General features: G+C 34.5%; 1 protein-coding gene across 1 annotated transcript; it reads right to left on the bottom strand.

Annotated features, from left to right (window-relative positions):
* Positions 1-1087: 1087 nt before the first annotated feature.
* LOC109076528 (cAMP-regulated phosphoprotein 19-like) lies at positions 1088-9496 on the bottom strand. The gene is made up of 3 exons (XM_042743717.1): positions 9341-9496; positions 4788-4907; positions 1088-2823 (listed from the first exon to the last, which is right to left on the bottom strand). The coding sequence occupies exons 1-3, from the start codon at positions 9383-9385 to the stop codon at positions 2653-2655; spliced, it is 336 nt and encodes a 111-aa protein (XP_042599651.1). The 5' UTR covers positions 9386-9496; the 3' UTR covers positions 1088-2652.
* Positions 9497-15045: the final 5549 nt, after the last annotated feature.

The raw sequence follows: 15045 nt of genomic DNA on the forward strand, positions 1-15045 counted from the left end.
AATTTGCAATAAAACGCTCTCAAATCTCATTCATGCTTATGTTTTTCATGGCTGCTGCATATGCGTCATTTGAATGTTTTGAATTGAACTGTTAATAACTGTTTAAATAGGCTATAACAACTGTTTTCAATTGTAATATATTTTAAGATGTGTGTATAAATTACATTTAAAAAATTATTTTAAATAGAAAACAGTCATTTAAAATTTTAATATTTGTTTTACTGTGTTTTTTTGTTAGCGGACTTGAAAAAATATATATTCCAAAAGTGTTACCTGTAGCCTATACAGTATAAATATTATTAATGTCCATTCTGCCCTCTGCTGGTGCATTTCTCATTCTATGACATAAAAGCGGTAGCTTATGAAACACCCTCTGATAAGATTTGCGTTGTCAACCCAGATCTTTAAAGCCACATTTTCTTATGTGTTAAATTCTGTGAAAAAAAAAAAAAAAAAAAAAAAATATATATATATATATATATATATATATATATATATATATAAATAATTAATAAAAAAAATTCTTAATAAGTCGCAATTACCTTGTAAAAGTCATAATTACAGTGGCGGAAACGGCCTTCCATACACATTTTAAATCAAATACAGCACACTGGTCTGCACTACAAATTTGATGTGGCCATTGTCTTTACTCAGACTTGGGCAGATTAAAGTTTATTGAACATTTGTTAACTAAAAGGCAAGATTAGGTTATATACAGTATTTGTGGTAACACTCTACAATTAGTTCCCTACTGAACAATGAAAAATACTTTTAGAGCATTTATTAACCTTAAAGTTATTTCAACATTTGTCTTCCAAGACCTCAACATTAAAAGTTGGATCTCTTAATATTATTTAATGTACCTGAGCTAACATGAATAGCAGAATTTATATTATCCAACACTAACAAACAAATACATTACTTAATAAGTTTACTTTATTTAATGCACTACTAACGGGGCCTTATTGTAGTGTTGCCATATTTGTAATTGAATATGCACTTATTTTTTTGGAATTTGAGAAATGGAAATAAGACAAATAGGCCTAAATAATCTCACTTATACAAAATAGACACAAAAGCACAGAAGGTTTGTAAAACTATTTTATTTACAAGTCAAAATGGCTCAAAAGCGGCCACAGTTTATGCTCATGCGAACTGTGGACAGTTTACTGTAGTGCGACGATGTGGTGTGAGGAGCCGACAGGCAACTGTCACTCTCCTCTGCATAGAAGACAACGTACAGAAGATCTCATGGAGTTTATTATACACCAGAAAGTGGAGAAGCATCCTCACTGCCTGGAGTCTACAAACATACACAAATGACGTGTGATATTATAGAACTGCTTGCCAATCTGTGCATTGGCACTACATCTTTATAAGGCTTTAAGCTCTATGGTACAAGGCAAGATGACAACAGCCTCAGAGATCTGCATTTCATGCTATCAAACATGACTAACCAAGTGTCCTCCACTTAAAGCTGAAACATGACAAAAAGAAACAAGCGTTCTCATGAAAGAAACAGGGTGCAGATCAACCACATTATTAGGTTACTTTCAATTCATTATCGATTCAAGCACTTAACTCCATGATTAATGGAAAAGCTCACCCCGAAAAGAAAATTCTGGCAGTTTACTCTTAACGCTAAAAATTCTCTCAAATCTCATTTACGCTTATGTATATTCAAACATACATGTTATGGTGCTTTTGCATCAGCATCAAATGCAGCTGTTGTACTTGTGACTGATTGTAATGTGTCATTTGAATGTTTTGAATTGATTGTGAATGCTACTGACACTTCAAAACAAAAACACAAAGTAACAATATGGCTTCAGAAGACTCAAGATACACAGTTGTCAAATATCAAGTGCTGACCTAGTTACATCTCACTTTTTGTCCATTAAACCTGAATAATATTGGAATTCACACTCGGCTTCTGTAAACAGTAATAGGAATGCCTACTCTGATTTGATTGGCCATTTAAGTCATTTTGACACAACATCTTTGCACCAAAGTACAACTATTATTAGGCAACGTTTATAATACACCTCGAAAAGGTCCGCATCTGGTGGACCTCAACGGTTGTTACAACTATGGATAGAAGCTATGCGGACAACTTACAGTACAGTTGTTTTGTAATTACTGGAGCTCTACTTTAATTTCCCTTTATAGACTTTCTTTGTTTGAAGACAAAAAAAAAAAAAACAGCTTTGACATTCCACTAAACTTCTCCTTTTGCGATCAACGGAGGAAATAAAGTCTTACGCAATGAGTAAATGACAGAATTTTCATTTTTGGGTGACCTAGTCCTCTAAGCAGTGGGTAATTCAGGAATGGTTACAATTAAGATGCAAAACATCTCCTAAAATGCTGTTTGCCCTCACTCACTAGCAAATATGTACACTTTCAACTACATGCTACGACACATTAAAAATATCAAAAGACCTTTGAGAACTATACCCCCTTTGGAGCCATGACCCAATCCATCTCACAGTGCGGCAGTACAGCTCTGTAACATCTGCGACCCTTGAATATTCAGTGTATTTTTTTTAAAGAACAGAAAACGATAGAGGATGAGGGCAAGAATGCAGGATCAGAGATAAATGGAGGAAGAGACAGGAAGTGGGAGTGTGGAGTGAAGGACAGCAGCAGGTATCAGCCAGCCAGTTTGCTGGCAACCAGAGAGGGTTTCCTCTGTGGCAGGTCCTGAGGAGTGGGGATGTGGTCTCCAGTGATCTCGGTCTTCTCTGTCTGCGCTGCTGGAAGCTGCTTGTTCTTAATCTTGGCCTTCGCCATGTTGTAGTCGCCCGAGTCAAAGTACTTTGGCTGGGAAAGTAAGCAGTTCAGGAGAGTAAAACTTGTTGGCATGAGTAAATTATAGCACATTAAATGTGTTGATTGTGTTCCAAAGCATACATGTTGTTAAGACTATTGATATACATGAAAATATTGGAGCCACTGAATGGAAATGGAAAATATGTTAAACAAAAACAACACTGCCAAATATTAAATTTCAAATAAAAATATCTAATATTAAATCATTTCTTAATACGCATCGTACTTTCACGAGCAACAAAGCAGACACCATTTTTAACTGCAACAATACCAGTCAATTCTTTGGAATAATTAAAAAACAAAAATTATGTGTTTATGACTTCCATAGAACCACCAACTGTTGGATTACCAGCAATCTTCAAAATATCTTCTTTTATGTTCAACATAAGAAAACAACTCATACTGGTTTGGAACGACATGAGGCTGAGTTAATGATGACAGAATTTTCATTTTTGGGTAACTATCCCACGAGCGCAACAGTCAAACACATCCATGTTTTACACCTGTAAAGAACTACTACTGTATGTCAAATCTTTCATGTTTGCATCATGGTGACAGGCTAAAACCTGCTGTTGTTTTTAAAGAACATTTATCGTTAATAAAAGTGTACTGGAGATATAGCTTCAGTCATTTTGAATTAGAATTACCTTGACTTTTAAAAATGATTTTACTCTTATTATTTGTATAACACATAATATGTATAAGACAAGTTTGTACATTAATAAGTTGTAGTTTTTGCATCTTTTCTGCAAAGATATTTAACAAGTGTATAGTTTAAAGGTCACATATTTTACACCTTTCTGGAGTTTTATTTTAGGATTTGATGTCCGGTATAAGTATATTTGCGGTATAAGTACCAAAAACCATCTCAATATATTTTTACAGCTCCTTTCTCAGGAAATACTGAGAACAGGTTGATTTTGGCCTGTCTAATTATTATTCATGAGCCTCTCTTCTGATTGGCCTGTTGTTTTCTGAGTGACACACGGCCAGGCCAACCACAGGTAACTAGGGTCAGCCGACGTCACAGCGCTAGCTGGAGGCAGCAAGACAAAGGGGAAATTAGAGGCGGCCCATTTAAACCAGCGCAGATTCTGCTACATAAGCTTAAGACATCATCTTGTTGTGATATTGGGTGCCAGAATCGACGTAATACAGCCTCAAATTAGAAATTTGATCGCATATCTGCTGCCACTGCCAGACAAAAATAAAAATAAAAATATTTTGTTGTCGATAAAATGAGCAGACTGGACAGAAACAAACGTCAAAAATGCTCATATTTGCAGCGCACACTTCTTATCAGAAAAGGTTCAATAACTTATTGTCTTTTGTTGTTATGGACGCGTCTACAGATTTCTTCCCATATGTTTCTTGTATCTCACAACTACGTCGTGTATGAAATAATGTCTGTTTGCATATGTGTAAAACAACAAACTGATGATTTATATATAATCATTTGTAATTGTATATACATTGTTGTGATTAATTGTGGCTGGAAAAATACTGCCCTACAAAGGCAAAAGACCTTAACTCGCTACAGTGTGAAACTGAGAAAAATTACTTTAAAGTTTTTTACTTGTCCAGCCAAATTAATTATTTGTAGGACACTGGAAATTAGGGGTCTGCATGTGTACTGCATGTCGATGTGGAAAAAACGACGCAGAACGATAGCCTGTGGCGTAAAGACTACTACATAGGTCTGTCGCAGAAGTATAAATCATTCTTAAGTGTATATCAAAGACCAAGTTTAATGTTCTCAAACTGACCAGAACTTGTGTATGCTGTCTCGCAATACTAATGCCATCTGTGGCTCATGAGTCATGACTCACAGATCACATGATGCTGTGATGTTCTACTGCCTGTGTAAAGCCCTGTAATCTATATCTCCTCTTCTAACACAGTTATTTACCCTAACAATATGGGTGGTAGAAAGAGAGTGTGTGAATGAATCTTACCCCCTTCTGCAGCCTTTTTCTGAGCAGATCAGATCCTCCGGGTTTATTACCCAAGTGAGGATATTTGGCCTTCAGTTTGGCTTCCTCCAGTTGTTCTGGACAGACCTTATTCTCCTCATCCTGAGAGAAAACAAACACATCACACACACAAATTAATGTCACACATTTGAGCCATAACCGGCACCATTTAAATTGGAAATATCTCAAAGATTAAGAAACAAAGATTTCCCAAAAAAATGCTGAAATAATAAACCGGAGATGGTCTTATTATGAGGAGATACCAACCTAGGCAGCTCTAAAATTGGAGAAAGCATTATGTTCAACTTAGACTGGAGGTTAGGGCTGGACGATATGGCCAAAATTAATATCAGGATATATTTCTTAATTTCGGTCGATACGATATACAGGTGCATCTCAATAAAACAGAATGAAGTAGTTTAAGTCTTTGGTTATTTTAATTGTGATGATTTTGGCAATAAACTTTTAACATTCTAATTTATTGAGTTGCACCTGTAATTCCGATATTGATATGAACACAATTAAAAAAGCCTCGTAAAAACTACCAAGAATGCCCACAACAGATCTCTGTGCATACAAACTTATGAAAAATGAATTTCTATGACACCTCATTTAAAACCATATAATATTTTAGGAGAAAAAAAAAAAAAAGCACAAATAAGTTCAACTTTTTTTTTTTTTTTTATTTAGCCTTCATACAAACAATAAATGTGAAATCACTGTCAAATAATCATCTCAGACTTCTTCTGCTTTAATGTTTAAATTATCTTCTGCTCACCAAGACTGCATTTATTTGATCCAAAATACAGCAAGAACAGTAACACTTTGAAATATTTTACTATTTAAAATAACAGTTTTATATTTGGAAATATTTTAAAATGTAATTTATTCCTGTGATTTCAAAGCTATATTTTTAGCATCATTACTCCAGAGACATGATCCTATTCTCATATTCTGATTTGCTGCTCAAAAATAATTTATTAATATGTTGAAAACAGCTCAGTACAATTTTTCAGGTTACTTTGATGAATAGAACGTTCAGAAGAACAGCATTTATCTGAAATAGAAATTGTAACATTATTAAAGTCTTTATCATCACTTTTGATCAATTTAAAGCATCCTTGCTAAATAAACATTTCTATAATTTCTTTCCAAAAAATCATACTGAATCAAAGCTTTTGAATGGAATAGTGTATAATGTTACAAAAGCTTTTTATTTCAGATAAATGCTGACCTTTGGATCTTTCTATTCAACAAAGAATTCTGAAAATTTTAATAACAAACAATAACTAGGGCAGCAAGGAAATTTTGACGAGAATGATTCTGATTTTATTACTTTCAGTGTAAACAGTGACTAATAACGCATAATGTATTGAAAGTATCAAGGTCGCGTCATTTGAGGCTCGTGCAGCCTGTCTGACTTGCGGAGAAATCAAAACTATAAACGCAACAGCACACAAAAAAATATTCTATATAATATATGTAACATCACACGACCAAGAGTCATGTTTTCCTGACTTTCAGCACGATTGCAAATGTGATATTGATTTTACACAACTTTAGTTCAATAAACAAAGAATATTAACTGACTTACATTTTAGACACATTATTGATCATTTTTTGCTCCATTTCGCTAAAGAAAATAGTTCTAAGCAAAGCCACAGCAGAACAGTCGCGCATCTCCGACAACACACAACAGTCTTTCGTTACTGAATGATTCAGCATTTTTGAAGGAGTCAGTGATTCAGTGAGCCATTCATAAAGACAGTCACTTGCTTCATTTATTGAATGAATCAGCCGTTTGAACGAATTAGTTGAATCAATGATTCACTCATTAAGACCTACTGGTGGTTTAATTTCATATTTAAAAGTATCATTTTATTTTTCCAACATTTCATATTTGTATGTCAAAAAAAGTAAAACAAATCTAATAACATGATTTATGCATTTGCAATTTTGAGTAAATTAATTTATGGAACGTAAATACATCTAAATGGCACTTTCGATGCAGCTTCTGTGTTTCCTTTGCAGTGGAAAGATGGAGTTTGTTGATAGTGATTTCATTTGAATAGTAACAACCATATACTGTCTTATTATTCTAACTTAATGTCTTGATCAAATTTAAGAATTTGACGTAAATGGTGAATCAGGTTAGGAAAATACTGTCCTTCATAAAGTTAAAAAGTGTAACAGCAATCAATTTAAGGCAAATATAACAAATATGCTGATTAAAGTAATACCTGATAGAGCACCGATGAGACTATTGCTTCAGAATAAATTACATTTCTGCCAAAAAAAAAAACACACCCTTTTTTTCCTCTGGACAAGTAACTTTTTTACTCGAACAAGTGACTGACCGATTTACTTGTCTGAAGTACAAGCACGTCAAAGCTTAATGTCGAGCCCTGCAGCAGTTTCTCCAGTAACGGCTGTAATCAAAGCAGCTCCGCTTATGAATGTTTCTTTATCACATAAAATGAAAATGCCATCGAAGCTTTTCTGAAGACAGTCGTTTCCCTTCAGATATACATTTATATAAAACACCCGCGATGTGTTTTGATTTTGAAACGTGCAGTGCTCATGTTTATTCAACGAAGTCAAACGCCACAAATAAATCAATTTATGGGAAATACTGCTAATGTATATCGAAATATCGGAAATGTGTTTAAAAATCATATCACCATGATTGAAAAAAAAATTATATTGTGATACATATTAATATTGAATTATTGTCCAGCCCTGCTGGAGGTCAATGAATTAATTTCTTTGTGATTCTGACAGGCAATCACTGTTTATGGAAACATAGTAATGAATGAGAAACTGAATCTTACCCGTCACAAAATTGAATAGGGATATTTTTCTTACAAAATCGCATCGATTCGATACAGGAGAACTTTGTTCATCCCCTGGAGCCGTGTGAGACACTTTTTTTATGGATGGGCACTTTTTATCTCACTTCTTTTAGACTGAAGATACAGCTGGGCAAAAACAAAACAAATCGAATGCGATTTTCATGCGCATCTCATCAGTAAAGCTGTGATTAGTAGTTCATGTCCAGGACGTGTGTTCAGATCAGAGTATGTGAGCTGAGCAGAGTGATTATTAAATGCTTAGAGCGTGGAGGGGAAATTGTTGCCGCTCCACTCCGCTCACACACTCTGATCTGAATGCATCTGCTGGAAATTAAATAATAATCACAGGAGCGGCTTTAATGATGAGATGCGCATGAAAATTGCATTCAATTTTTTGCCTAGCCCTAAATGAATCACTGCAACACCCGCTGACTGCAATGATAGAGGTTCGAATAGCCAGTACAATTTGTCTGAAAGAAAAAAGTCATATACACCTAGGATACCTCGGGGGTGAGTAAAACAGCCCCATTTTCATTTTTGGGGGAACTAACCCTTAAAGTAAGGCAATAGTTTTGAACACTGGCTGGTTATGTACTTATTCAAATATTGATTTATATATTGATCCCAAAAAAATGTTATGGACTGCAGCTATAAGGATAAGCTGTTCCCCACAAAAACATTTTATTTCATAACTTAATGAAACCTCTCCTCCATAACAATAAATTTGATAGGTCTAACAGCATTCAGAGAGTGCTGATACTTAATCCGTGCTCACTGATACTCTCTTTATATCAATCAGATTGATTGTACGCATACAGTACGAAACTATATGTGCAGTATTGAATTAAAAGTGGAGTTATACTTTTTTCATTAAAATGGATATGAAAATGACAAATTAAAACCATGTTATTATTCAAAACAACAGCTTGTATATGCTTAATTGTAAATATTACATCAATATCTACAGTGAAAAATCATTAGTGCTCCAACATTTTTCATTTTCACTTCATTTCATTTGTAGGACAGCATTAACTGGAAATGTGTTAGGAACTTAGGAATTTATTCCTTATTAACAATGGAATCATAGTGCGTTTTTGTTTATCGTATGGTGCTTCCGAATTTTTTCATTCTAAGCTCTTTGTGTAATCCATACTGATCTCCCTCAGCTGAGAGTGTCGAGATGCAGGTTATAAAACACATTTAAGATTAAAACATTAACGTAAATGCTGTTCAACAGTAAACTTAGCTTCACATGCTAACTGCTAGCTAACACAATAACAACTCAATCCAGGAAAAAAACACACCAACTGCAGCATTATTATTGATCACATTTCAACATATATGTCTATTTATCTATCAAATGATTTAATAAGCTGCTCATTTCAAAGATTTTATCAGAATATTGGTATTTGATGGTAGAAGGCCTTGATACATCTGTGGAGATCAGCAGTGCTTTAACAATACTCTAAAACACTAACCATACAGAACATGAAGCAATCATCAGCTCTACCAGGGATATAACAGCAGGTTTTATGCGAAAATCGCTTTTTTAATCGATGTGTCTTCGATTTGATCTGACTTACAGTCTGTATAACGTTATACTGTTAATGTTATATACGTTAGCGGAAAAGCTGACCTGACTCACTGCAACGGTTTGATTTCATAATCTTCAAATATACTCACTTTCTGCTCTTCCACATTCGTCTCCTCAGGCTTTGTGTCCTCCATTTTTCTAACGGGTCTGTTTTGATTAATTAGTTTAGAAATCAAAACCTAAAACACTGTTCTGCAGACTATTCTAGTATTGCCCGCCCACGAATGCATTAATCCTACTATGGTGAAGGCGGGATCATGAATATTAATCACGTAAGATGACGTTCTCCCAATGCTATTAAGGTGCAGGCTATGTTTATGAATAATAATAATAAGTAACTTACAGTTTATTGGGCGAACATACACACGTGATTTAATTGCGTCCCAAAGCTGAAAAATGAAGGCTGCTTCCTTGACCAGCAGTACTTTTAAGGGTTCTAGGCTAGAATACGCTCCCGGATTAAACGATAGAATGAAATGGTCTTATAAGTCTGCATGACATTTTTGTTTTTTAAATCATCAGACTTTTTGTCATAATGTCTAAGTTGTCTGCGTGAAGCATTGTAAAAACATATGATTTATATATTTGTTTTCTTAGCTTCTATAGGCATAGTTGGCATGTGTCTAAGATGTTGTGTCAAGCTAATATGATTTGTCACAGCTGTCAGTGTGGCACATTTGCAAGACATTGTTGCAACATAGACTGACAGCTGAAGGTCTGGAATTCATAAATCTTTGTTTTTTAGTAATTGGTTTGAGAAAAACATTCTGATTGTTTCCCAGTTATTTAACTCAGAAGGTCTTCTTTTAAGTTATGAAGAATTTTTATGTAAATTTAATTTTCCAGTAACTCCCAAAGAATTCTCCATTGTCATGGACGCTATTCCTAAAGGAGCTGTTATGCTTTTAAGGGACTCTGTTAGATCATCCAGCACTTTATCTATTTCTCTAGACCCAATTGAAATCCCAGTAGGAATACTATGATTTTTGTCACCTCCTTCATCACGTAACTATATGATTAGATAACTTTTTCAAAAGGAGCAACTCCATATGTTATGTCTTATTGGAAGAATGTGGTTGATCATATTGATTGGAAAAAAAGTATGGACTCTGTCTTCGAAATACATAAAAACTAACAAGGTTAGAGAAATCTCATTCAAATTGTTTACCCAGCTAAAGTGTTTTTGAAAAGGTTTAAATCAGACAGATACAAGCTGTTCTTTTTGTGGTGACCCTAATGAAACTGATATGCATATCTTTTGGGATTTTCCTCACACACAACTATTTTGGATTGAATTCTCTAATGTTATCAATCGCAGTGTGCTCCAGGGTTTCTCTGCTTTTTAAGGATGTACTGTTTGGCTTCTTTAATACACAAAAAGATAAAATTAATGAATATTTTATTATTAACCTATTATTACTTCTTGCAAAATTTCATATTCACCGCAGTAAATTCAGTCATCAAAATCCTTTATATATAAAAACATTGTTTTTGAAAAAGAGGTTCAACAATATATCCAAACTATTTAATCTTCCAAGAATCTTAAAGCTTTTAAAATAAATAATTTATTTAATATTTTTAATTTATCTTGTTAAAGCTTTTGTTTTGTATTATTTATTTACTGTTGCATATGTCTATAAATGGTGCTTTGCATGTAATGTCACATCTTTGCACGTTATGTTGATATTCTCTGTATTTGTATTTTTGGTACCTTGGCATTAATAAAAAATTAAATTAAATTCACTTAATTAGAAGCACCAGAAATTAAAGTGTAGGTAATGAAAAGTTGTACACACACTTGTGGTCTTCATCCACACTTGAACACTTAGCCCAAATACAAGAAATACATCATATAAGTAGTCAAGTGATGCAAAGACCGCAAGTGTGGGTATTTGGACAAGGCACAGGCCTCTGAAGTGCACGATCGGGCCCTACTAAGTGTGTGAGATGCTCTGCCTTTGCAGGATTTCCTAATTCCGCCACCAGGTGTTCCCGATTACGGTTTTGTCACATAGCAACCGTGCGAGAGGAGAGCTGACAAGAGGACAATCCTGCCAGGATAGGTGGAGCCAGAATTGCTCATTTTTGTTTTTATATTTTACATCATAATGGAGGAGACGGTGCTGTACCTCACACTGTAAAAAATTGCTGTAGTTTCTACAGCAAAATTTTACAGAATATTACTGTTTAAATATTTTACAAGATGTAGCTGTAATTCGCAATGCATTATGGGTCAAATAAGGTTTTACAGTTGTTAACAGTATATTTCCATGTCAACTGTAATTCATTTACAAGAGGCAGGTGTTGTCACTGTAGCTCCTGCTTTTTACACTAACTTACTGTAGTGTGGCATTATGGGATTGTGCACGCATCATTCAAATCTGAAATCCAGCCGACTGGAGCAGCGCGAGAACGATTGAAGATTAGAGGCTTTATTCATAATTCCTGGTAAGTGCACTTAATTTTACTTAAGAAATATATCCTTTTATATTTATTTAAATTAATGTATAAGCAATATGTCACAATTAGGGATGTGCCTTACTAGTATCGGTACCAAACGGTTCCCGGGCAAATTCCAAATGGAAGTGATCATCCCTATCCCCTTGGAGTGGGGACTTTGGAGTGAGCAGGGCACATGCGTGCCATTAAGTAGTCATTAGGAATGCACTTGGCAAATGGAGCGACATAATTTCCTCATTATCTTCAGCTGGGATGTTCCCATGACAACGCAGCACATGTCCATCAGCAGATTCGCTGATGGACACCGACATAAAAACAATACACATTTTATATTTGAAAAAGTTTAATATATATTAGTTTTTATATATTATATAGCATATTTTAAAAACTTTTTAAAAATATAAAATGTATGTTTATTTGACACAGTTATGCTAACAACAATAAAAAGTCATTTGCAACATCTGCTGACGGACACGTGCCACTAATTCTACAAAATTAAAACAGTACATCTGATTACTCTCTTCATGAAGATTACATTCTAAACCTTACATTAAGACTCCACCCATTACAGTAGTGGCTATTATTATAGTAATTACAGTGTTCCTTTTTTTCGCTACTCCTCCTTAAAATGTGGTCCAATTAACGAAGTTGACCAAAAATTGGTTCAGAGGCTGTATCTCAGACAAACTTTGATCAATCAAAACGAAACTTGGTATGGTTCATCAACACCATGATCTGAGGGCCCATGCCAAAGTTGGGAACAGCGCCACCTATGGGTCATGAGATACCAAAAATTCACATATTTGCTTATAATTTTTGAACAGTCAGAAAATTATGATCTTGGTGTCTATGGATTCTTTGGATCATTTCGAATATGTGGATGTCAATTTTGTCATGATCAACTGAATCACCTGTCCACCAATGAAATTTGTCATAAGTTGCGATATCTTTTGAAACATTGGACATATCTACATAAAAATCGGTAGGGTTCATCAACACCATGTCCCGGAGGTACCACGGAAGTTTGAAGACAGCGCCACCTAGTGTTCCAGAGATATAACGATTCTTGCAAAACCACTTATAACTTTTGAAAACGTTGTCCAAATTCTGTTATTTTTATGTAATTTCCTTCCCTGGATTATGCTGCATATGATGATGTCTCATTTGTCATTTTCAAAGGATGTGACTGTCAGCCATATTGAATTGAATAAAAAAACCTGCTTTTTCACTACTCCTCCCAGAAATTTTGTTCAACTTTGCCCAAAATCTGATGAGATGATCTTTGGACCAAGCCACACAGAAATAACTAAACAGATTTTTGGTATTCACTCCCGTTCCTGACATGTACCTCTCTGAATTTGACAGTGCCATTTCTTCCGCTCTGAGGCTCTGCTCTGGACTACAACCCTTTCGGGCTATATATACAGGTATATACAGGTACATATCAAAAAATTAGAATATCATGGAAAAGTTCTTTATTTTTTGTAATTTAATTCTAAAAAGCAAACTTTCTTATATTCTAGATTCATTGCACACAAACTGAAATATTTCAAGAGTTTTTTGTTTTAATTCTGATGGTTACGACTTACAGCTTACGAAAAATAAAAATTCAGTATCTCAAAAAATTAGGATATTTTCTCAAAGATCAATCAAATAAAGATTTACAAAACAGAAATGTTCAAGATCTCCAAAGTAGGTTTAATTATGCACTCGATACTTGGTTGGGGCTCCTTTTGCACGAATTACTGCTTCAGTGTGGCGTGGCATGAAGGTGATCAGCCTGTGTCACTGCTGAGGCGTTATTGAAGCCCAGGTTGCTTTGATAGCGGCCTTCAGCTCCTCTGTATTGTTTGTCAGATGTTACTTATCTTCCTCTTCACAATACCCCATAGATTCTCTGTGAGGTTCAGGTCAGGTGAGTTGGCTGGCCAGTCAAGCACAGTAATATAATGGTCAGCAAATCACTTGGAAGTGGTTTTGGCACTGTGGGTAGTTACTAAAGTCCTGCTGCAAAATGAAATCAGCATCTCCATAAAGCTTGTCAGCAGATGGAAGCATAAAGTGCTCCAAAATCTCCTGGTGGATGGCTGCATTGACTTAGGACTTGATAAAACACAATGAACCAACACCAGAAGACGTCACAACACCCCAAATCATCACTGGCTTTGGAAACTTCACACTGGACTTTGGATTCTGTGCCTATCCAGTCTTCCTCCAGACTCCAGACCTTGATATCCAAATTAAATGCAAAATTTACTTTAATCTGAAAAGAGGACTGTGGACCACTGAGCAACCCAGGAGGTACCCAGAATTTATACTCAAAATTAATCAAACTAATCAAGCTCAAAATGGAATATTCAAATTTTTTTAAGGATACTGAATTTTTAATTTTCCTAAGCTATAAGTCGTAACTATCAGAATTAAAACAAAAAACTATATTTGAGTTTGTGTGCAATGAATCTAGAATATAAGAAAGTTAGATTTTTTTTTAAATTAAATTACAAAAAATAAAGAACTTTTCCATGATATTCTAATTTTTTTAGATGTACCTGTGTGTGTGTGTGTGTGTGTGTGTGTGTGTGTGTGTGTGTATATATATATATATATATATTTATATATATATATATATATATATATATACACACACACTGTATATACAGTATATAAAGCTCCTTAGAGTTTGTGTTGTGTAATCCAGCTGCGATGCACCAGCACCCCTTAAAATTATTCCTGTTGTTTCAAAGATTAAAGGCACAATCAGTTTCCCAAATAGTCTGCAGTAATGTGGTAAATGCAAAAAAAAAAAAAAAAAAAAAAAAATAGGGTTTTAATATGAAATGTGAATATGAAATTTAATATAATGTGAACATTCTGACACTTGACATTTTAAGATGTAGGCTAGAATAGTAAACACCTGTTTGTATTGAATAAACAAACATTTTTGCATAGTTGTCTTATTTTTTTTATTATTATTATTTTCGATTGCAATGTCTAAGAACAGCTTCACATTTAAATGATATTGTCTTTAATCAGATAAGAATATGGCTATTACTATTTGTGTAATATTGATGATTAAGTTAGAGGTTTGTTTATTTTTAGAAGCAGAATTAAATACAGAATTTTGTGGGGGAAAAATGAAAAGGGGACAAAGTCAGGCACAGCATCAATACATTCAATGTTTATTTAAAAAAGAAACCATGCATGTCAAAGACAGGTAGATGCAGTAGGCCTACAGTGCAGTACAGGTCAGAGCCAATCCACCAGGCAGGGCCAAGTTGGCCAGCAAATTAGCAGCCCTGAACCTGGCACAGACACACAAGTGTTCGGACAATAA

This window comes from Cyprinus carpio, chromosome B18 (assembly GCF_018340385.1).
Source record: "Cyprinus carpio isolate SPL01 chromosome B18, ASM1834038v1, whole genome shotgun sequence".
Classification (NCBI taxonomy): domain Eukaryota; kingdom Metazoa; phylum Chordata; class Actinopteri; order Cypriniformes; family Cyprinidae; genus Cyprinus; species Cyprinus carpio.